Below are 18170 nucleotides of genomic sequence, written 5' to 3' on the forward strand. Positions count from 1 at the left end.
GTCCCAAGCGCAGGGAAGAACTCGAACGGTCAGAGTGGGATCGAAAGAGGTAGACGTCGAAAATTGAGTGAGTCGGAAGAAGCAAGCTCCAGCCACGATGAATCACCCTGTTGAGAGAGGCTGCAGCGACTGGCGAGGTAGGAAACGCATGGAAGGCTTTCAAATAAGAAGAGAGCCGGGTGGATTGATGCCAGCCTTATGCAGGAACGTGTGATGCGACAGTCAGGTTAAGTAGTAGTTTGTACCACTGCACTGGTAGGGAGGAGGATGTGGTGGTGATGGTGGTGGTGCTGGAAGCGATTGGAGGTTCATGTAAATGGGAGAGTCGGCATGACAGGCCAGGAATCAGGAATCAAGAACGCATGCCATCAAGTGGGAGCGATGGCGATGTTTGTGGTGGCGGTTGTGATGGTGATGGTGGTGGAGGTGGTGGAGATGGACACTAATTGTGTGTTACTACGTGTTACTATACTACGTACCCAAGGCACTGTATTACTACTGAAGATGCTGTCAAGATACTACTAGTATACGGACAACTGCTACGGTAAGCCATCAAAAGAGAGCAGTTGACAGTTTCAACGGTTCAACGGTTTAACGGTTCAGCAGTCCCTTTTGCGTGTGGGGGTGGACGACGCTACTTTCAGACCGTCGGTTTACTATCGTATCACCAAATCGGATACTCCGAGATGTCTCTTCAACCGACCAGCCAGCAGAGCATCTTGACAGACCTGAATCCCTCCATATCTGTGTCCGGCTCCCTTCGAACACTAGCGCTGACATCCAGAACATGCTGTTCTCTAAGGAAACTCCTTCAAAGCCAATTTGAATCTACTCCCCGCAGCTGAGCAAAGACGTATCTCCGGTGTCCATCACCTGTCAATATCTTTGTCTCCTCTCAGGCCCGCAGAAGGATGATAGGTTCGGTAGGTAGGTAGATTGCAAGAGCCGGTCGCGTTGACATGGACAGTCGTGGGCCAATCCGCTGGGACTCGCAGCTGGGCAGATTATGTTCGATCAGAGACGGCGTCGCTCGGTGTGGAACCTCTCTTGCAATCTGAACTACCAGGTAACACAACAATGCTCCTGCAGTACACACAGTAACACAGTAAGGTAAGACACTATAGTGATAGGCCATGGTGGTTATCCTGATATGTCTGAAATATCGGATCGTGACGAGAGTGCGAAGGAAGTGCTGTACGTAGTCCCTACGTTGCACCGTAGTGGTTGCCACCAACGATACTGTGGAGCAGTGGTTATTAATTGCAATCAATCACATGACCGCCCAAGAAAGAAAGTTTGCCTGACACCCACTTCAACATCAGGCTGCCTGCGGAGAGGAACCAGCAGAACGTGATAAGGATCTGATCAACTCATTCATCGAATCCTTGCCTCTCATACTTGTCAACTCCATTCGCGATCGAAGTCGCCCTAGACATTCATCATGTCTGACGGTGAGTACACCCCAGATCACTCTTCGCGATGTCTACTGACTCTCTCTCAAGCCGACTTCGATACCGTGAGGCGCCTGCAGGCAGAGCGCAACGCTCAGTCCGCTGGCAAGAAAGGTTCAAAGACTTTCGACCCATCCAGTCAACGCACTGACTCATCCACCAAGGCGTCTTTGACCGATAACTTCGACAATTCTCTCTACGATCGAGATGGCCCCGACAAGTTTGCGGGATATCACACCTCCCTCCCGGCCGATGGCGACGACGACGAGATGCCGGATGCAGCTGATACGAGGAGACTAGTTGGCCAATATACGGCCACGAAGGATCAGATCAAAGAATTCGCTACGGGTGCTGGTGTGGAGGAGGAGGACATTCTGCTTGGACGTGAGAAATCTGCCAGGATAGCAGATCGTGAGACTGATTACCAGAAGCGAAGGTTTGAGCGAGGTGCTCTTACTCCAACCAGAGCCGACCCCTTTGCTGCCAATAAGCATGCCGGAGTCACAGAAGGTGCTACATATCGCGAGGTCATGCAACTGCAAGAGTTGGAGCGCGAAGAGGAGCGTGTCAAGAAACTCCTTGCCGAGAAGCAGGCAGATGGTGACGCCCCGGAGCATAAGCCCGTCCTCAAAGAAGAAGCCGACAAGGAAAATTTGGACGCAGGATCAACCGTCGAAGCGACGGGCCGAAAGCGCAAGAAGAGATGGGACGTCTCCAGCGAAGACACTCCTGCACCGGACGGAGCAGAGCCGAAGAAGCGGTCCAGATGGGATCAAGCGCCAGCTCCTGATGGTGCTCCCGCTCCGGCGAAACGTTCGCGATGGGACCAAGCCCCGGCGTTGACTGCGGCCACTCCGGTTGGAAGTGCTGGTCTGGCAACGCCTATGCATCCTTCGCAGGTGGCACCCGTTGGCTTCGGCACCGACATTTCTGGCCGGGGAGCTTCATGGACAGACGAAGAGCTCGACATGATGCTTCCCTCGGAGGGCTACACGATCTTAGAGCCTCCTCCCGGCTATGCTCCCATCAGGCCGGTTGCAAGAAAAGTCGCGGCCACTCCTGCAACAGCAGGTAATGCCGCGGGTATTGGAGGATTTATGATGCAGGAGCCGGAGAACCCAAGAATGCTGGGCAAGCAGTTACCAAGTGAAATCCCTGGAGTGGGCGATCTTCAATTCTTCAAAGCCGAGGATATGGCCTATTTCGGGAAACTGGTGGACGGCGCAGATGAAAACGCCATGTCGGTCGAAGAGTTGAAAGAACGCAAGATCATGCGGCTTCTGCTCAAGGTGAAGAACGGAACACCTCCGATGCGGAAGACTGCCTTGCGACAGTTGACCGACAATGCTCGACAATTCGGTGCCGGGCCATTATTTAATCAAATCTTGCCCTTGCTCATGGAGAAATCCCTCGAGGACCAAGAGAGGCATTTGCTCGTCAAGGTCATCGACCGTGTGCTATATAAGCTTGACGATTTGATCAGACCTTACGTGCACAAGATTCTGGTCGTCATCGAACCCCTCCTTATCGATCAAGACTACTATGCCCGCGTCGAAGGCCGGGAGATCATCTCGAATCTCAGTAAAGCTGCCGGTTTGGCTCACATGATCAGTACCATGAGACCCGATATCGATCACGTTGATGAGTATGTCCGAAACACGACTGCCAGGGCATTCGCGGTGGTGGCTTCAGCGTTGGGTATTCCGGCGCTTCTACCTTTCTTGCGTGCGGTCTGTCGAAGCAAGAAGTCGTGGCAAGCCAGACACACTGGCGTCAAAATTGTCCAACAAATCCCCATTCTCATGGGTTGTGCAGTCCTGCCTCATCTGAAAGGTTTGGTGGACTGCATAGCAGACAACCTGAGTGATGAACAAGCCAAAGTGAGAACGGTCACAGCATTGGCAATCGCTGCATTGGCCGAGGCCGCAAACCCCTACGGTATTGAAAGTTTCGATGACATCCTGAACCCTCTGTGGACTGGTGCGCGGAAACAACGAGGTAAAGGGTTGGCCGCCTTCTTGAAGGCCGTGGGCTATATCATCCCTCTCATGGACGAAGAATATGCCAACTACTATACCAGTCAAATCATGGAGATTCTTCTCCGAGAATTTGCTTCTCCTGATGAAGAGATGAAGAAGGTTGTGTTGAAGGTCGTTTCGCAATGCGCAAGCACCGACGGTGTCACGGCGGGATACTTGAAAGAACATGTCCTGGCGGATTTCTTCAAGAGCTTCTGGGTCCGTCGGATGGCGCTGGACAAGAGAAACTACCGTCAAGTGGTGGAAACCACTGTCGACCTGGGCCAAAAGGTGGGAGTCAGCGAGATCGTCGAACGCATTGTCAACAACCTCAAGGACGAGAGCGAGGCCTATCGAAAGATGACGGTGGAGACAATTGAGAAAGTCATTGCATCTCTGGGTGCTGCAGACATTGGAGAACGTCTGGAGGAACGACTGGTCGATGGCATGCTGTTTGCCTTCCAGGAACAGAGCATCGAAGACATCGTCATGCTCAACGGGTTCGGAACGGTGGTGAACGCGCTCGGCACTCGCTGCAAGCCCTACCTTCCACAGATCGTCAGTACCATCCTGTGGCGGCTCAACAACAAGTCCGCCACCGTCCGTCAACAAGCCGCCGACCTGATCTCCCGGATCGCCATGGTCATGAAACAGTGCGGCGAGGATGCGTTGATGGGCAAACTGGGCATCGTGCTCTACGAATACCTGGGCGAGGAATACCCCGAAGTGCTCGGCTCGATCCTGGGTGCACTGAGATCCATTGTTACGGTTGTTGGCATCAACCAAATGCAGCCACCTATCAGAGACCTGCTCCCTCGGCTGACGCCCATTCTGCGAAACCGACATGAAAAGGTCCAGGAGAACACCATTGACCTAGTTGGCCGTATCGCCGACCGTGGCCCCGAGGCAGTCAACGCGCGCGAGTGGATGCGCATCTGCTTTGAGCTGCTGGACATGCTGAAGGCGCACAAGAAGGGCATCCGTCGTGCGGCCAACAACACGTTTGGCTTCATCGCCAAGGCCATCGGGCCCCAGGACGTGTTGGTGACACTGCTCAACAACCTGCGCGTCCAAGAGCGTCAGTCGCGGGTCTGCACGGCCGTCGCCATCGGCATCGTCGCCGAGACCTGCGCGCCGTTCACAGTCCTCCCCGCCCTGATGAACGAATACCGCGTGCCGGAGCTCAACGTGCAGAACGGCGTGTTGAAATCCCTGTCCTTCCTGTTCGAGTACATTGGCGAAATGGCCAAGGACTACGTCTACGCCGTGACGCCGCTGCTCGAAGACGCCCTCATCGACCGCGACCAAGTGCACCGCCAAACGGCCGCGAGCGTGGTCAAGCACGTCGCGCTGGGCGTCGTCGGCCTCGGCTGCGAGGACGCCATGGTGCACCTGCTGAACCTGCTGTATCCCAACCTCTTCGAGACCAGCCCGCACGTCATCGACCGCATCATCGAGGCCATCGAGGCCATCCGCATGGCCGTCGGCACGGGAGTCGTCATGAACTACGTCTGGGCCGGCCTGTTCCATCCGGCCCGCAAGGTCCGCACCCCGTACTGGCGCCTGTACAATGATGCTTATGTCCACAGCGCGGACAGCATCGTGCCGTATTATCCAAATATGAAGGACCTAGGTCTGCCCAGAGACGAGCTGTACATTACAATCTGAGCAAGAAAGCCCCGTCATTGCGGGAACTGAAGGGATAGGGAACATGGGGACTAGGTGGCCCAAAACCCGGGCTGGGGTTGAGATGTGGCCCCAGTCTGTGAGCATCGGACGCCTATGAAGACGGCGACGGGGTCAACTCTTTTGCTTGCATGACAGTGCTTTCTGAATTTGTTATAGGTATCTCAGCCTCGCATCAGCAGTGTCAATGCTGAAATCAAACCAAGAGTTCATACAAACTGTCGCTCCAAGATCAATCAGCTTCCATGTCTTTCCTCTCACATCCTCTCGTTTTCTCTTCATCTATCTAGTATGGCTCTATGTAATTCGTTCTCTCCGACACTGGATCATCCCTTGACACAGATAGAACCCTATCAAGAAGCAGGTCGAAGCTAAGGTCGGAATACGTCTCCTCTTGCTTGTCCTCTAACCGGGGACTTGGACCATAGATGCAACGGTCGAGTAGGTGTCCAGGCCAACACTGAGAATTCACGACTGAGACAACATCGCACCTGATTCGCCCGGCTGTGATGAGGACCTGGGCGTCTTCTTGCGATCATATTCTGTCCTTAACCGGTGTCTTGTCCCGTCGGGATCTTTTCAGTTGCAGCGGCGGATTTCATCCTTCCGGACTTCGACTGAAGATACTCGTTCCTATATGCAGCACAAGCACGAAAGAGTTTAGCTTTCATAAACCTCAAAACTGGCTCATGAAGGAACAGATGGACGAAGCAAGAATGACAGAGACTTTCCCTCGAACGCCTTTTGGACACTACGGCCTGAGTTTGCATCCTCACAAAAGGAGATCCAGCAGCTCCTCAGGCCACGCCAGCCGACGGGAAACAAAGTCCATACAGACCGGGCTAAGTAGCCGCGAAAACGTGACTGGCAGATGCGAAGCAAACAAAACGGTGCTGAAAGGGATAGGGAACAGAAAATTGACAAGGAAGTGGTCCAGACTCACCTCTGATTCGCCCAGCTCATGAGCAACCAAGCCACGACGAATGGGGGGACGACGTATAGAAACTGAGCCTTGGAGCGGCGGAAAGTGTTGAAGATGGCCCGGTGGAAGGCATGGGCCATGGGCCGTGAGCGGTTCGGGGACAGCGTGTACGATGTGATGCCGACCTGCTTGGGCACGTTCTTGTGACCCCAGCAATAGACGGGTTCTCTGTGATCGCAAAGAAGCGAGGAGGGTTTGGTCAGTGACGATCATTGCACGGGAGAAGAAAGAAGTGGACAGAGTAGTGCTGGCTTTACACATAGCAGCAGGTTGGATTATGTGAATCGAAGCATGGCCGAGGTCTGTCAAGGCCTGGCTCGAACAAGGAGAGAGGTGTCTTACCTTCCGAGCCCTTTGGGCAAGTTCTCGTTGTATTCCATAGTCGTGAAGAGAATGTGTTCTTCCGCTCGTGCTGCTTAATGAGGTAGCGTAGCAGGCAATGGACCGTTGAAAGGGAGAACTGGGTTCTCTGATATGGGGGTCCGCCATATTTATCGAGCATCCAGTATGCGGTATCAGTCAGTAGCAATGGCGACCAATGGCGACCCAAACATTCGGGGTGACATTGAGATCAGGCGACGTCGCAGGGCCCAAAGTTTCCAAAGTTGTGTTCGTCTGACATTGAGGTCCTGCATCTTGAGGCTGTCCATTTGCTCGTTATAGGCATGTGCCGTCGTCAGACTGTTTCGAAACCATCACCTCCACAGCATCGTCGAGCGATGGGGATATAGCCTCCAAGCCTCATGGGCCCACCTGGTGGAACTTAAACCCGATCGGGAATTGACGCGTCCAGCCTTGCATGGGGCACCCATTGAGGCCATATCGGCGTCTGACGGATATGGGCCGGGGCATTCACCCTGTTCACCATTGATGCTAGAATTGGTAGTATTCGCTAGAAGTCCTTGGCGCCGTGGAATAGGCCTGAAGTACAAAGGTCGGGCATCGTACAGAGTGGTTGACACCGGGTATGGCTTGATTGGCAAAGCCTCGCCGGACCCTCTAGGTTGAAGGAGTCCCATGGTTTTGGAATTGGTCATCGGCATTCATTTGGTATTGCGCAGCAACCTTGCCGAAATAGCCCACGAGGAGGAGTCGCTGTAGCATGCCATCATGTTCCTTACGTGGCGCTGGCCCTCCACTCTCAATGAACTCGTGCCAGGACATCAGACTGCACTCTTCACCACCATGGCTAGCCAGGGCAGACCGCCACTCTTCCTCGCTATTTGCTTCCCACAGGCCCGTCCTTGCATCGAAGGGCAAAGCCTCAATCCCCGGTCGATAATAGCAGTATCCCAGCCGCAGGATCTCCATGACCCCTCGAATCATGTCGATGCAGATCATCGTTCTCCGGCCGCTCTCCGCTATAACCCAGGCCTGCCATGCGGAAAGACTACTGTCCAGTGACTCCGGCAGTATGGAGTAGAAGTGCTGAGCCCAGGTGGTGAACAGCTCAGACAGGTTTTGGAAATCCGAGGCTACGACATCCGTCTGACTCTTGTCTAAATAGGAAGCCAGCACGATGGCAATCAGCTCATGGAAGACTGCCATGAACTGGGTAAATGTCAAATCCCGGACGTTCAATGATAGTAGGCGCCGCTTTTCCGTGGGCACGATACCCGATGTCGAATCTGCTCGTGAAGGCGGATCTGATCGCGCGGCTACCAGCGGAATTGCTGATAAGCCTTCACCAGCAGACAAGACCTGGGCATGGACATACAGCGTCGACCGATGTTGGAATGTCAGCAGAGGTATCCTTCTGAGGTGCAGCTTGGTCAGCTCAAAAGTTTCGGGGTTAGCCATCACCTGCACGCCCTTCTGCAGGTCGTAGCCTTGCGGCGTATACGAACGAATCGCATCAGCATGGGCGGCGGCGACCGAGTCGTACAATCGAGTAGGTAGAACTTGGCGGACAGGATGCTGTGCGGGGAGGATGTGGTCTGTACCGGTCGTTGTTAGGTTCGAGACGGGCTCGAGATCATATGTGCAGTCCAGGCCTCTTTCTAAGCATCGAGAGCACTTGGGTAGTTGAGGACGACACCGGCGCTTTGAGGCTGTGCAAGCGTGGCATGCTTTTCGTAAAGACGGTGGCATGGTTTCGAAGGGATCTAGTCAAGCAGACATATCAATATCCTATAGTCCAATATCTCTATGGAGGCTGTGGATGATGGAATAGATCATGGCCGAGGCCAAAGGAGGGATCCGTACAAGATGGTTGACAACGAGGCTGAGGAGCAGGATTCGATAGACTGCAGAGTATAGACAATAGACTGCGCCTGCAATTGAGGCATCTCCAGGTCTGTTGCACCGTAGAGCTGATAGGTGCTGGATGATTCTCCGTACTAAGCACTCCCCGTGTGCTGCGCAGTGCGGAGGCATCGAGGGCATGTTCATTCTACTCTGTAGATTCCTCGCCCGCAGTTGTGTCTGTGGAATGCTCCTCAGGTAAACGAACTGACCCAAAATGTCGTCGATATGAAATCATCCCCTCCTTTCGTCTTCCTGTACAATCTGCAGGGAATGGCTGTCGAATTGCCCTCTCCAGTAACGCCCCATCTGCCATCCTGACCTTCTCTGTGCCGTCGGGCCCTTGATCCTTCCCGATCGCTGACAATGAGCACCTCAAGCCGGTCTTTCAAGAACGAGAGTAACCCATTGGAGCGGGCCAACAGCCATGAAGAGCTTATTGCATCATTGACCCGTATCAACACCTTCAACCCGCCCATCCAGACATGTTCGACAGGCTGGACTTTCCATGGCCTCTACTACGGGCCGACATCGATCGCCTACCTCTTCCTTCGCCTGTCTCAGCATTATCCAGACTTGATGTTCAAGGGGCAATCCCTCCGAGACTGGGCAGAAGCATATCTCGATCTCAGCCATGGACAACGCGAGAGCGTTGACTCGAACCATTGTGGAATTGCAAATGAAATGCTTGCACAGCTAGCCGTCCGCGCAGTGATGGCAGAGGATCCCAGTCTCGCGCAGAAGCTATGCTCCTATGAGGCTGTCATCAATGACGCTTCCGGATCCGATGAATGGCTGTATGGCCGGTCTGGCTATCTGTACCTCCTGCGCCTGGCCCGTTCAGGCTTCGAAGACGACTCGAAGGTCACGATTCCTGTTGATAAGGCGATTCACACAACGGTTCGAAGAATCCTGTCCACGAAACAGCCCTGGACATGGCATGGCAAATATTATCTCGGTGCCGCACATGGCTCGTTTGGTATCCTTTGCCAACTCGTTCTTTCGTCCCCTTCTTCAGCAGAATCCGTCCAACCCATCCTCAGTCAAATACTCGACACCCAGTTCCCTACCGGCAATTTCCCCTCATCCTTGCCACCGGGTTCAGACAGACTCGTTCAATTCTGTCATGGAGGCCCGGGTGCAGTACTCGCATTGAGGTCCGTTCGACCTTATTTTCCCGACCTACGAGACAGAATCGATTGCGCCATTGCCGCTGCGCAAAGGGATGTCTGGAAACGTGGCGTCTTGACAAAGCAACCATGCTTGTGTCATGGCATCGCCGGAAACGCTCTGGCTCTTGACGATGACGCTGAATTCCAGCATTTTGTGGCTTACATGGCCAGCGCCGTCCTGGAGAATCAAGGCTGGCTAGATGAAGCAGGTCGAGACGACCAGCTTGTTGGCCTTTACACCGGCGAAGCAGGTAGGGCGTGGGTCTGGGCTGTGGCCGACAAGAATTTGCAGAAGACTTGTATTGGCTTCAACGATGTCTAATGACTGTGGCTCCCCTACCGATACGAGCTGGCAGCGTGTGGGGAGACCATTCAGTTGTGAACTCGGTCGCCTCAGCATCCCTCGCGCAGCGACTTCACAACCAAAACATCCACGATATTCACCGGCTCCCACCCGACCGTACCGCTAACTCTCGCTGATCCGCAGATTGCCGAGGGATCCGAGTATTTCTTCGGCACAATCGTTATCGTGCTTGAAATCTTTGCGGCACGAGGATAGGCCCTTCATCAAAAAGTCCAATTCTTTCGGTTCTCGTAGCGTCGCCGGAACTGTGGTCTGGTCGCTGCACATGGAAGGTGATGGGAAGTCGTCCAGACCTAACAACCTTTCCGGTAACTTCGCACCATCAATATGTTTGCGAGTGGCAGTGAGGGTGAGAAATCCATGTGCCGCTGTTGTACTTTGAGCCTCGCAGCCTTGTCGTCCTATAAAGGCGGCATGGCGTGGCTACCGTACTAGTATGGGGTTTGGGGTTAGCCTGCTGCTTTTAGGCCATTAGGTTGCCACTACTCGAAACTTAGAGAGGCTGTTTTAACTTCCTTTGGCCTAGCTCAAATGTCCGGGTGGACCAGCGTTATGGAGCACGAATACCTCGCGAGGTCGGTAATTTGGAGTATGTCTGCTGGGTACCTAGACTGTGAAGATCAAGCCGCGATTGAGGTGAAAACAACTTGAACTACATCTCATCATGTGCCTTGATTAGACACGCCATCATCGTCCAGGCTGCTCCTGCCTCTCTTTCTTCCGAAAGCTCCTTTGATCTCAAAGCCAGACGAAGACAAACGGCCTCGAGATGCCATCTGCGTCGTCCCCTCCCTCGTCGCACCCCGACATCCCACCGTTTCCCGCGCCATCAACCTTCTCCATCCTTCCCGACATCTACCTCCTCATCGCACGGCTGAATATCCTACAACATCCTCCTAACCCTACTTCTACTTCCATTTCAGATCCAGCGTCAACGCAACAGGTGTCGTCCACGTCACAAGCCCAGACTCAGACTCAGACTCAGACACAACCCCAAGTCGAATCACAGACGCAATCACTGTCACAACCACATCAGCCAACATCTGACGCGACTTCTACTCTCCAACAATCCCAATCCCTATCACAGACACAGTCGGCATCACTGTCCTTCTCTGTGCCATCCTCGCAAATCCCTCTCCTCCAGACAGGCCCACCGGTAGACCTTAAAGAGTTACCCGCGCAAGTCTACCCGATCAAGCAGAAACTCGTCAAAGCCCGGGCCGCAGTTACAGCATTACCAGATATCGAGAGGTCAGTGGACGAGCAGGAGCAAGAGATCCGCGAGTTGGAAAGGACGGTAGGGCTGTTGAAGAAGCGATTGGGCCTGTTGGCTTCTGTTGCGACTGGTATGGCGACGGCGCCGGGGTCGAGTGGAAATGACGTGAATAATATTGGTTCGAGTATGAAGAGAGATGGAGACATCATGGAGGATATCCAGGACGCACCGGATGGGGGCGATGCTGTGTCGAACGTGAAGCAAGAAGGCGAAACTGATAGTATCATGCAGGGTGTCGAAGGCTGAGGAAGGACGAGAGGAGCGGAAAAGGAAAGACAGATCAAGAAACAGACAGCCAATATGGCAATTTGAGACGTGGGAGAAGTCGATAGCTTTCGGCTTCCATCAGCACCCACATGCACACGCTGGTTGCAAGGATCGAATATCCTCCTACCACGATGGTCCAGCTGCGGGGACCATGAGACAACCGAACGATAGAAAACAATTACGAGGACTCTTGCGACAGAGCTTGGGACGAACGCGTACTCGAACGCGTACTCGATTCCGTACCTGAAGGCATGTTTGCATGACGAGAGAGGTCCTGGACGCTGAGTGGTCAACACAGCCTCCCATATGAACGCAGCAGAGCAGCAGTTGACCAAACGAAACGAGAGGCGCCGGTGATGCGATTGTTATACTGCTACGATCCTCGTCCACCATTTTCTGAGTGTTGACCATTGCAGCGGAACGGCGCATGACTGTGGTAAAGAGCCCAGGAAAGGAAAGATACCGCTTGCTAGAAGGGGCCAGCGCGTGCTCTGGAACACCGTCATGTAAGATGAACTGGAATGGAATGATGATATGGAAGATTTCCTATCCTGGGTATCGTTGAAGATACGCCTTTTCCCCCTCTTTTTTTCCCTCTCAAACCCATGAGAAGCCATCCGGTTGAAAATCCTACCAAGTTGACACTACATCTGCTGCCAACAAGTCACCGATCCAGAAACGCCAGACCAGACCTTCAGCTTTTCATTCGGAGAACTATCCTTTTCTCCCCTTCTTGCTGCCCCATCCTTACACAGGCAGGGGGAAGCTGGAGGCCCATTCGGCAATCTCCTCTCTGAGCTTCAGGATCTCCGGCACAGTGTCGCTGGCAACGGCGGCCTTGAAGTCTTTGAGCTTGTTGGCCTCCTTGGGCAACTCACCCTGGACCTTCTTGCACAGCTTGATGCTCTGGTCAATATACGAAGCGACACGCTTGAAGTCGTCTTCGCCGAACCCGCGCGACGTCATGGCTGGAGTGCCGATGCGGATACCGCATGGGGTCAAGGCCGATTTGTCACCTGGGATGCTGTTCTTGTTGCAGGCGATATTGATTTGTTCGAGGACAGCCTCGACACGGGCGCCGTCCAGACTCTGGGGCCGCAGGTCGAGAAGGACCATGTGAGAGTCGGTGCCATCGGCGACCAGCTTGTATCCAAGCTTCTTGAATTCCACCTCCAGAGCTTTGGCGTTCTTGACCACCTGCTCTTGGTATGCGCGGAATTCGGGCGTGGCTGCTTGCTTCAATGCCACGGCCAATGCAGTGATGGTGTGGTTGTGAGGACCGCCTTGGTGACCGGGGAAGACGGAGAAGTTAATTGGGCCTTCGAGATCGTACAAGACCTGCTTGCCAGTCTTCGGGTCGGTGCTGCGGACACCCTTGCGGAAGAAGATCATGGCTCCACGCGGACCACGGAGGGATTTGTGGGTGGTGGTGGTGACGACGTCGGCGTACTCGAAGGGCGAGGGAATGACTCCGGCGGCGATCAGACCGGAGATGTGGGCCATGTCGACAATCAGGTATGCTCCGACCTTGTCTGCGATCTGGCGCATACGGGCATAGTCGATCAAACGGCAGTACGCAGAGGTTCCGGCCACGAGGCACTTGGGCCGGTACATCAGCGCATTCTCCTCCAGGCGGTCGTAGTCGATGATTCCGGTCTCGAGGTTGACTCGATATGGGAAGGTCTCGAAGTATGTAGACACGGCGGAGATCCTGGATTGCACAAGTCAGTCAACCAAATATCAATCATATCCCGATCGCTTTTTTTTTCTCTGACTCACTTCTTCTGCGGTGTCTGGTAGCCGTGGCTCAAATGTCCTCCGTGAGGCAGATCCAAGCCCATCAATCTGTCATGTGGTCTCATAAGAGCCTGGTAGACCTGCAGATTGGCGGGACTGCCGCTCAAACATTGCACATTGACTCCCCACTTCTCCGGGTCAAGATGGAAGGCCTCCAGCGCTCTCGCCTGACATGTGAGTTCGACGGCGTCGATGTGCTGGTTTCCTCCATAGTATCGTGCGCCGGGGTATCCCTCGGAGTACTTGTTGGACATGGGCGAGCCCAGGGCGTCGAAGACGGCGCGGGAGGTGACGTTCTCGGAGGCAATGAGGATGATGGACTCGCGCTGACGCTTGATTTCTTTTTTCTGCAGGACACAAACAGCCACGGTCAGTCCAGTACCTCAACAACATCCTCCAGTGCTTGAACGGTCTCTGTTCTGATATGTGTTGAAGTGAAGTAGAAGGACTTACCATGATCTCAGCAATCTCCGGGTCGGACTCGACCAGTGACTTCTCGAGCATCTGGACGGGAGTGTGCGTTAGCCTCCTAATAGCCCATGGAATCATTGGAAATGCAGCGTCCAGTGCGGATATGCGGCTTCATCTCACCTCCTTGTGAGCCTGAGACAAGGCATAGCTGGGGGTGGCCACAGAGCCCATCTTTGTCAGATCTGTTAACTAGACGAAGATATGTTGGTATATGCAGTGCTAGTATGGCAGAGCTGGTGTGAACGGGTCAGACGAAGAGAGTCACCGTTCCAGCTGTTTTGACTGCAGTGCAGTAGGAAACTTTTTCGTTAGACGCGGGCGGGAAAGTGTCGCCCCTGCGAATATTTCCCCGCGCTACTAATATAGTACTAGTACTAGTACTAGTAGTCTGTTAATTCATTCATTAGGTTTGTTGATGCCGTCGCTAATAAATCATTAGAGTATACTCGTTATTACACCATCATGGTGGTGATACAATGCCCGGCCTGTCGGGCATTTTCAAGATCACTTAGCAAGTACGTACATGCTACAAAACAGCCGCATATATACCTACCTCGGTAGGAAACGACCTCTTTGTGGCAGTCCAATGTCACTGCCTGCAGGCATGTCCTCGTATGGGTAACTAATATGATCGGTGGGAACGGGACAAGAAACAAACAGACTGTATTTCGTTCCAGCACCCAATATAGGACGTGGGAGACATGGCATCACACGCAGTTAGTACCTAGCTTGCTTCTTCTACAGGACGTCCTCATCAACTATCCTGCGCTTTTTCTTTTTTTTTTCTTCTTCTCAGACGACGCTTGTCCATCTTCAACGCGCGATTTCTTCTCCGGACTTGTTCCGTCAGCCCCATCTCGCTTCGACTTTTTGGACTTTTTGAATGTCGTTTGTGAATGAGTCTGTTCGAGTTCCGGGGGCATGTCCAAAGTGTCCCTCATCTCTACATCCTCATCTTCACCTTCAGCGGGTTCCTGGATTGGAGGGGCGCCATAAGGAACGTAGCGCATCTTCAAGCCTTCGGGTTGTTTCCGGACGGGTTTCGGATTGCCTGAGCCCGTAGCGGTGAAAAGAAGAGGTGTTTCGTCCTTCGACTCGGTGGTGCTCATCTCTTGAAGATGCAACACTCGCTCGACTCTCTTCGCAGACTGTCGGTAGTTCATCTTCGTTCCTTGTGGTAGAAGGACAACCTCGTTCTTGGTATGCACGGAACGAAGGTTATAGTCGATGCCGTTCTTGCTGAGGATCGGCGCTCCCTTTATCGCGGCTTCAATATCAAGCTCCTTGATCGAGTCGATCGAAACACCATCTGGGACAGAGATGTGCCAGATCTGCTTGGCAGACAGGTCGCCGAACAGAGATCCCACCTCCGAGGCATAGTCGGATGCTGACACCACCACCGGCGCGTATCCTGCTGGTGCTTTGAAAGGTTTCGGTGCTATCTGCACTGTTGAAGAGGTCTTCGCTGTCTTGGTCTTTTTCCTTGGTTGAGAGTCGGCGGTGGCCGGTGCAGTTCTCTTCTGACTGGACGCTGAGCTCGTGGCTGACTCGCTATCCGAGTCGTCTTGTCCGCTTTCGACTTCAGATGATTCGTCCGTTGATTCCTCCTCCGACTCTGGACTTGGTGGTTTGGATTTAGAGCCTTTCAGCGGTTTCTGGACACTTTTGGTCTTTTGGGAAGCGGGAGACTGTTTCGCTTTGGGTGTCACTTGTCCAACTGAACCATCTTCATCACTAGAGTCCTGGACCTTTTCTTGACTAAGATTGCTTTGCCGCACCATGTCCTTTTTCTTGGCCATGGCTGAGCTGATCAGGGTGTATTCACACCCAAAGTAAATTCCTTGTTGCTGCGAACTTGAAGCTGACAATGGGATTTTTTGAACGATACAAAAATTTGGAGAAAACAAAGATCGGCAAGGTACCGTTTAGCACGGATATTCCCTCCGCTAAAGGGCGATAGTGGACTACTTGAAGAAATTTCCAAGCGGCGAGATATATTCTGATACCTTGGCCTGCTGAATATTTGATATGCCGGATTGAACGATGCTGTATTATAGTATTTCAGTCTCACTCAACGCCTCCCTCCCCTCTGATGCATCTTGTTTATGACAGCCAGTAAGTGACTACATCGCGGGGACAACCCAGAATTCTCACCAAGTTCTAGATGGTGAACGGCTCAGCGCAGTCGCACGACGGCGCCGTCTGCGTGATGCCCAGTTGGCAACGCCCAGTCCTCCCGCTGCAGCACCAGTAGATGAGCATGAGTCGAGTCAGTCCGCGTCTCGAGCTGCCTCACCCCCGAGCAGTGATGCCAAACTCGAGAGTCAGCCTGTTGGAACCTCGAATCAATTTTCGGCGTTGGTGGATGCGGCTGCTGTCCGTTTCAGTTTTACAAAAGAAGTGGATCAATTGAGTGAGACGTCTGTTAAGATCAGATTGTCTCGTGGACAGGTAGGCAGCGTCTCCCAGGGGCTCAGAATGATCTAACTTGAGCAGAAATGCGTGGTCCTCGGTGCTTGCACTCTCTGGGTAAAGCAAGGATCGGTCTTCCTCTACGGCGCTACCATCAATGCTTCCACTGCTGTCCACCGTATTTATGCTCCCAACAACCATGCGCTTCCAGCCATTGAAGCTTTGAGTTTGAAAGCAGAGTTTCAACTTGACTCTCTCGAGAATGGGTTGATTGATCTCCCCTCTATTGGGGCTAGGGACATGTGGACTCCAGCCAATGTCGAACGGTCAGCTTCGTCGTTCTATGTTCTGGGTCACTCCTTCGATCATGACCCTAGAGCTCCCCGACGCTCCAGAGAACTGGATCTTGTTCCTTGGAAATCGACCATCTCAAGTCTAGTGCCGTCTGATGACGCGGTATCCTCGACAACTTCTCCGCCCAGGATTCTGTTATGCGGTAGACGGTGCTCGGGCGTATCGACTCTGGCCAGATGTCTGCTCAATAGGATCCTCACGAAACAGGGGGCGAATTTCCGCAATGCGCGTCCAGCGGGTGCTTTGATTCTCGACCTTGACACTAATATGCCCGAGTTTGCGCCTCCAGGCACGATAAGTCTGGTTCATGTTTCCGAGCCTCTATTTGGACCCTCGTTTACACATATGCTCGGCCGAGGCAGGCACACCAGTCGGATTCTGAAGATGCAGTTTCTCGGAGACTTACAGTTTACGGACGTCTGCGACTGGCACATCACTCAAATTCTCGACCTTTTGGAACTCGCCAGGCAGCATTGCAGCGAACACCAGGGGATCCCCGTCATTGTATTGGCGCCTAAGTGGTGGAATAACATTGAACTGCAGTTGGCGCGTCAATTGTGGACAAAGATTGCACCTACCAACATTGTCTGCCTAGATACAAGTCCCACGTCGCCTCACCTGCAACCGTGGAAATCATTAGCAGAGAGTGGTCAGTGTCAGATTCAGCAGATCCCTTCTCAGGTATTCGACAAGGTCCACGCTGCGAGAGAATATGACCTGCAAATGCAGTCATATTTTCATCTAGTCGACTCGTCGATAAACCGAGCTTTCTGGAATGACATGCCAATTCTAGGAGGGACGTACCACGAAGTGTCACTTACTTATGGTGGCGACGATGCGAAGGTGGGTGCCATCATCTTGCTAGGCGGTCATGTCGCACCTGAAGACACGTACGACGTTCTGGAAGGCAACCTGGTGGCTATCGTGGCGGTGAAACATCCCAGAGATAAGAGGTTGAACTCGACGCGCAATGACTCAGAGGGAAGCAACAATGACCACCAACACTCTGATAGCGACTCTCCGCCACCTTGTGTATCTCGCACCCAGGAAGGTCTTCCACGTTCGCGAGGCAGTATGCAGTCCCTTTCTTCAATCCTGGGCGAACATTCTTGCTGTGTGGCTCTGGCGATTGTGGTGAAGATCGACATTCCAAACAGACACATCGTTGTCGTGAATGGACAGGGCCTGCATGACGTTGAAGCATTGACACAGGGGGACCAAGTAGCGCTGGTGTTGCAGAAGGCAACATCGGATGGACGATTCAAGACAGACTGGGTACGGAAGGAGTTGAGGCCCGGCGGAAAAGGATAAACAGATCCGCACATGTCGGTGTCGGTGTCAGTGACGGTGACATGGGACTGGCAGTATCGCTTAGGTACGTAGCTTTCACAGGTGCGTCGGCCACTTGTGGTGTGACCCTGAGTCAAACCGTGTCTGAACGAATCCGGGCATCGAGGCTAAGTGAGCGAAGGGGACTAGTGAGAGGGTATTCGAACCGGCGGCCGGGGATGCATCCGTGTGACATCGGCAGCGCATAGTAGTTTGTCGGAAGTAGTTAGGGAAGAACTAACTGTTCAAGTTGGAGAATGGATGAACTAGAAGAGGCCAGCGGTAGGAGCAGTCGGAGCATTAGGAGCAGTAGGTTCCACGCTGTCACCGTCGGGTTCATTGAGAGA

General features: G+C 53.3%; 8 protein-coding genes across 8 annotated transcripts; 4 read left to right on the forward strand and 4 right to left on the reverse strand.

Annotated features, from left to right (window-relative positions):
• Positions 1 to 1441: 1441 nt before the first annotated feature.
• Positions 1442 to 5137, forward strand: A1O1_03177 (uncharacterized protein; the record flags this gene model as incomplete). Its single annotated transcript, XM_007724083.1, has 1 exon — positions 1442 to 5137. The coding sequence occupies one exon, from the start codon at positions 1442 to 1444 to the stop codon at positions 5135 to 5137; it is 3696 nt and encodes a 1231-aa protein (XP_007722273.1).
• A 957-nt stretch (positions 5138 to 6094) lies between these two features.
• A1O1_03178 (ubiquinol-cytochrome c reductase subunit 8) lies at positions 6095 to 6517 on the reverse strand (the record flags this gene model as incomplete). Its single annotated transcript, XM_007724084.1, has 2 exons — positions 6095 to 6305; positions 6480 to 6517. 2 exons carry the CDS (start codon positions 6515 to 6517, stop codon positions 6095 to 6097), a joined length of 249 nt encoding a protein of 82 aa, XP_007722274.1.
• A 619-nt stretch (positions 6518 to 7136) lies between these two features.
• Positions 7137 to 8228, reverse strand: A1O1_03179 (uncharacterized protein; the record flags this gene model as incomplete). Its single annotated transcript, XM_007724085.1, has 1 exon — positions 7137 to 8228. One exon carries the CDS (start codon positions 8226 to 8228, stop codon positions 7137 to 7139), a length of 1092 nt encoding a protein of 363 aa, XP_007722275.1.
• Positions 8229 to 8747: 519 nt separating this feature from the next.
• A1O1_03180 (uncharacterized protein) lies at positions 8748 to 9875 on the forward strand (the record flags this gene model as incomplete). The annotated part of the gene is made up of 1 exon (XM_007724086.1): positions 8748 to 9875. One exon carries the CDS (start codon positions 8748 to 8750, stop codon positions 9873 to 9875), a length of 1128 nt encoding a protein of 375 aa, XP_007722276.1.
• An 811-nt stretch (positions 9876 to 10686) lies between these two features.
• A1O1_03181 (uncharacterized protein) lies at positions 10687 to 11439 on the forward strand (the record flags this gene model as incomplete). The annotated part of the gene is made up of 1 exon (XM_007724087.1): positions 10687 to 11439. The coding sequence occupies one exon, from the start codon at positions 10687 to 10689 to the stop codon at positions 11437 to 11439; it is 753 nt and encodes a 250-aa protein (XP_007722277.1).
• Positions 11440 to 12207: 768 nt separating this feature from the next.
• Positions 12208 to 13899, reverse strand: A1O1_03182 (serine hydroxymethyltransferase, cytosolic; the record flags this gene model as incomplete). Its single annotated transcript, XM_007724088.1, has 4 exons — positions 12208 to 13171; positions 13240 to 13604; positions 13711 to 13761; positions 13849 to 13899. 4 exons carry the CDS (start codon positions 13897 to 13899, stop codon positions 12208 to 12210), a joined length of 1431 nt encoding a protein of 476 aa, XP_007722278.1.
• Positions 13900 to 14486: 587 nt separating this feature from the next.
• On the reverse strand, positions 14487 to 15527 carry A1O1_03183 (uncharacterized protein; the record flags this gene model as incomplete). Its single annotated transcript, XM_007724089.1, has 1 exon — positions 14487 to 15527. The coding sequence occupies one exon, from the start codon at positions 15525 to 15527 to the stop codon at positions 14487 to 14489; it is 1041 nt and encodes a 346-aa protein (XP_007722279.1).
• A 306-nt stretch (positions 15528 to 15833) lies between these two features.
• Positions 15834 to 17805, forward strand: A1O1_03184 (uncharacterized protein; the record flags this gene model as incomplete). Its single annotated transcript, XM_007724090.1, has 3 exons — positions 15834 to 15843; positions 15893 to 16179; positions 16225 to 17805. The coding sequence occupies 3 exons, from the start codon at positions 15834 to 15836 to the stop codon at positions 17803 to 17805; spliced, it is 1878 nt and encodes a 625-aa protein (XP_007722280.1).
• Between the last annotated feature and the right edge of the window lie 365 nt (positions 17806 to 18170).

The sequence above is a fragment of the Capronia coronata genome, assembly GCF_000585585.1.
Source record: "Capronia coronata CBS 617.96 chromosome Unknown acBCG-supercont1.2, whole genome shotgun sequence".
Lineage (NCBI taxonomy): Eukaryota > Fungi > Ascomycota > Eurotiomycetes > Chaetothyriales > Herpotrichiellaceae > Capronia > Capronia coronata.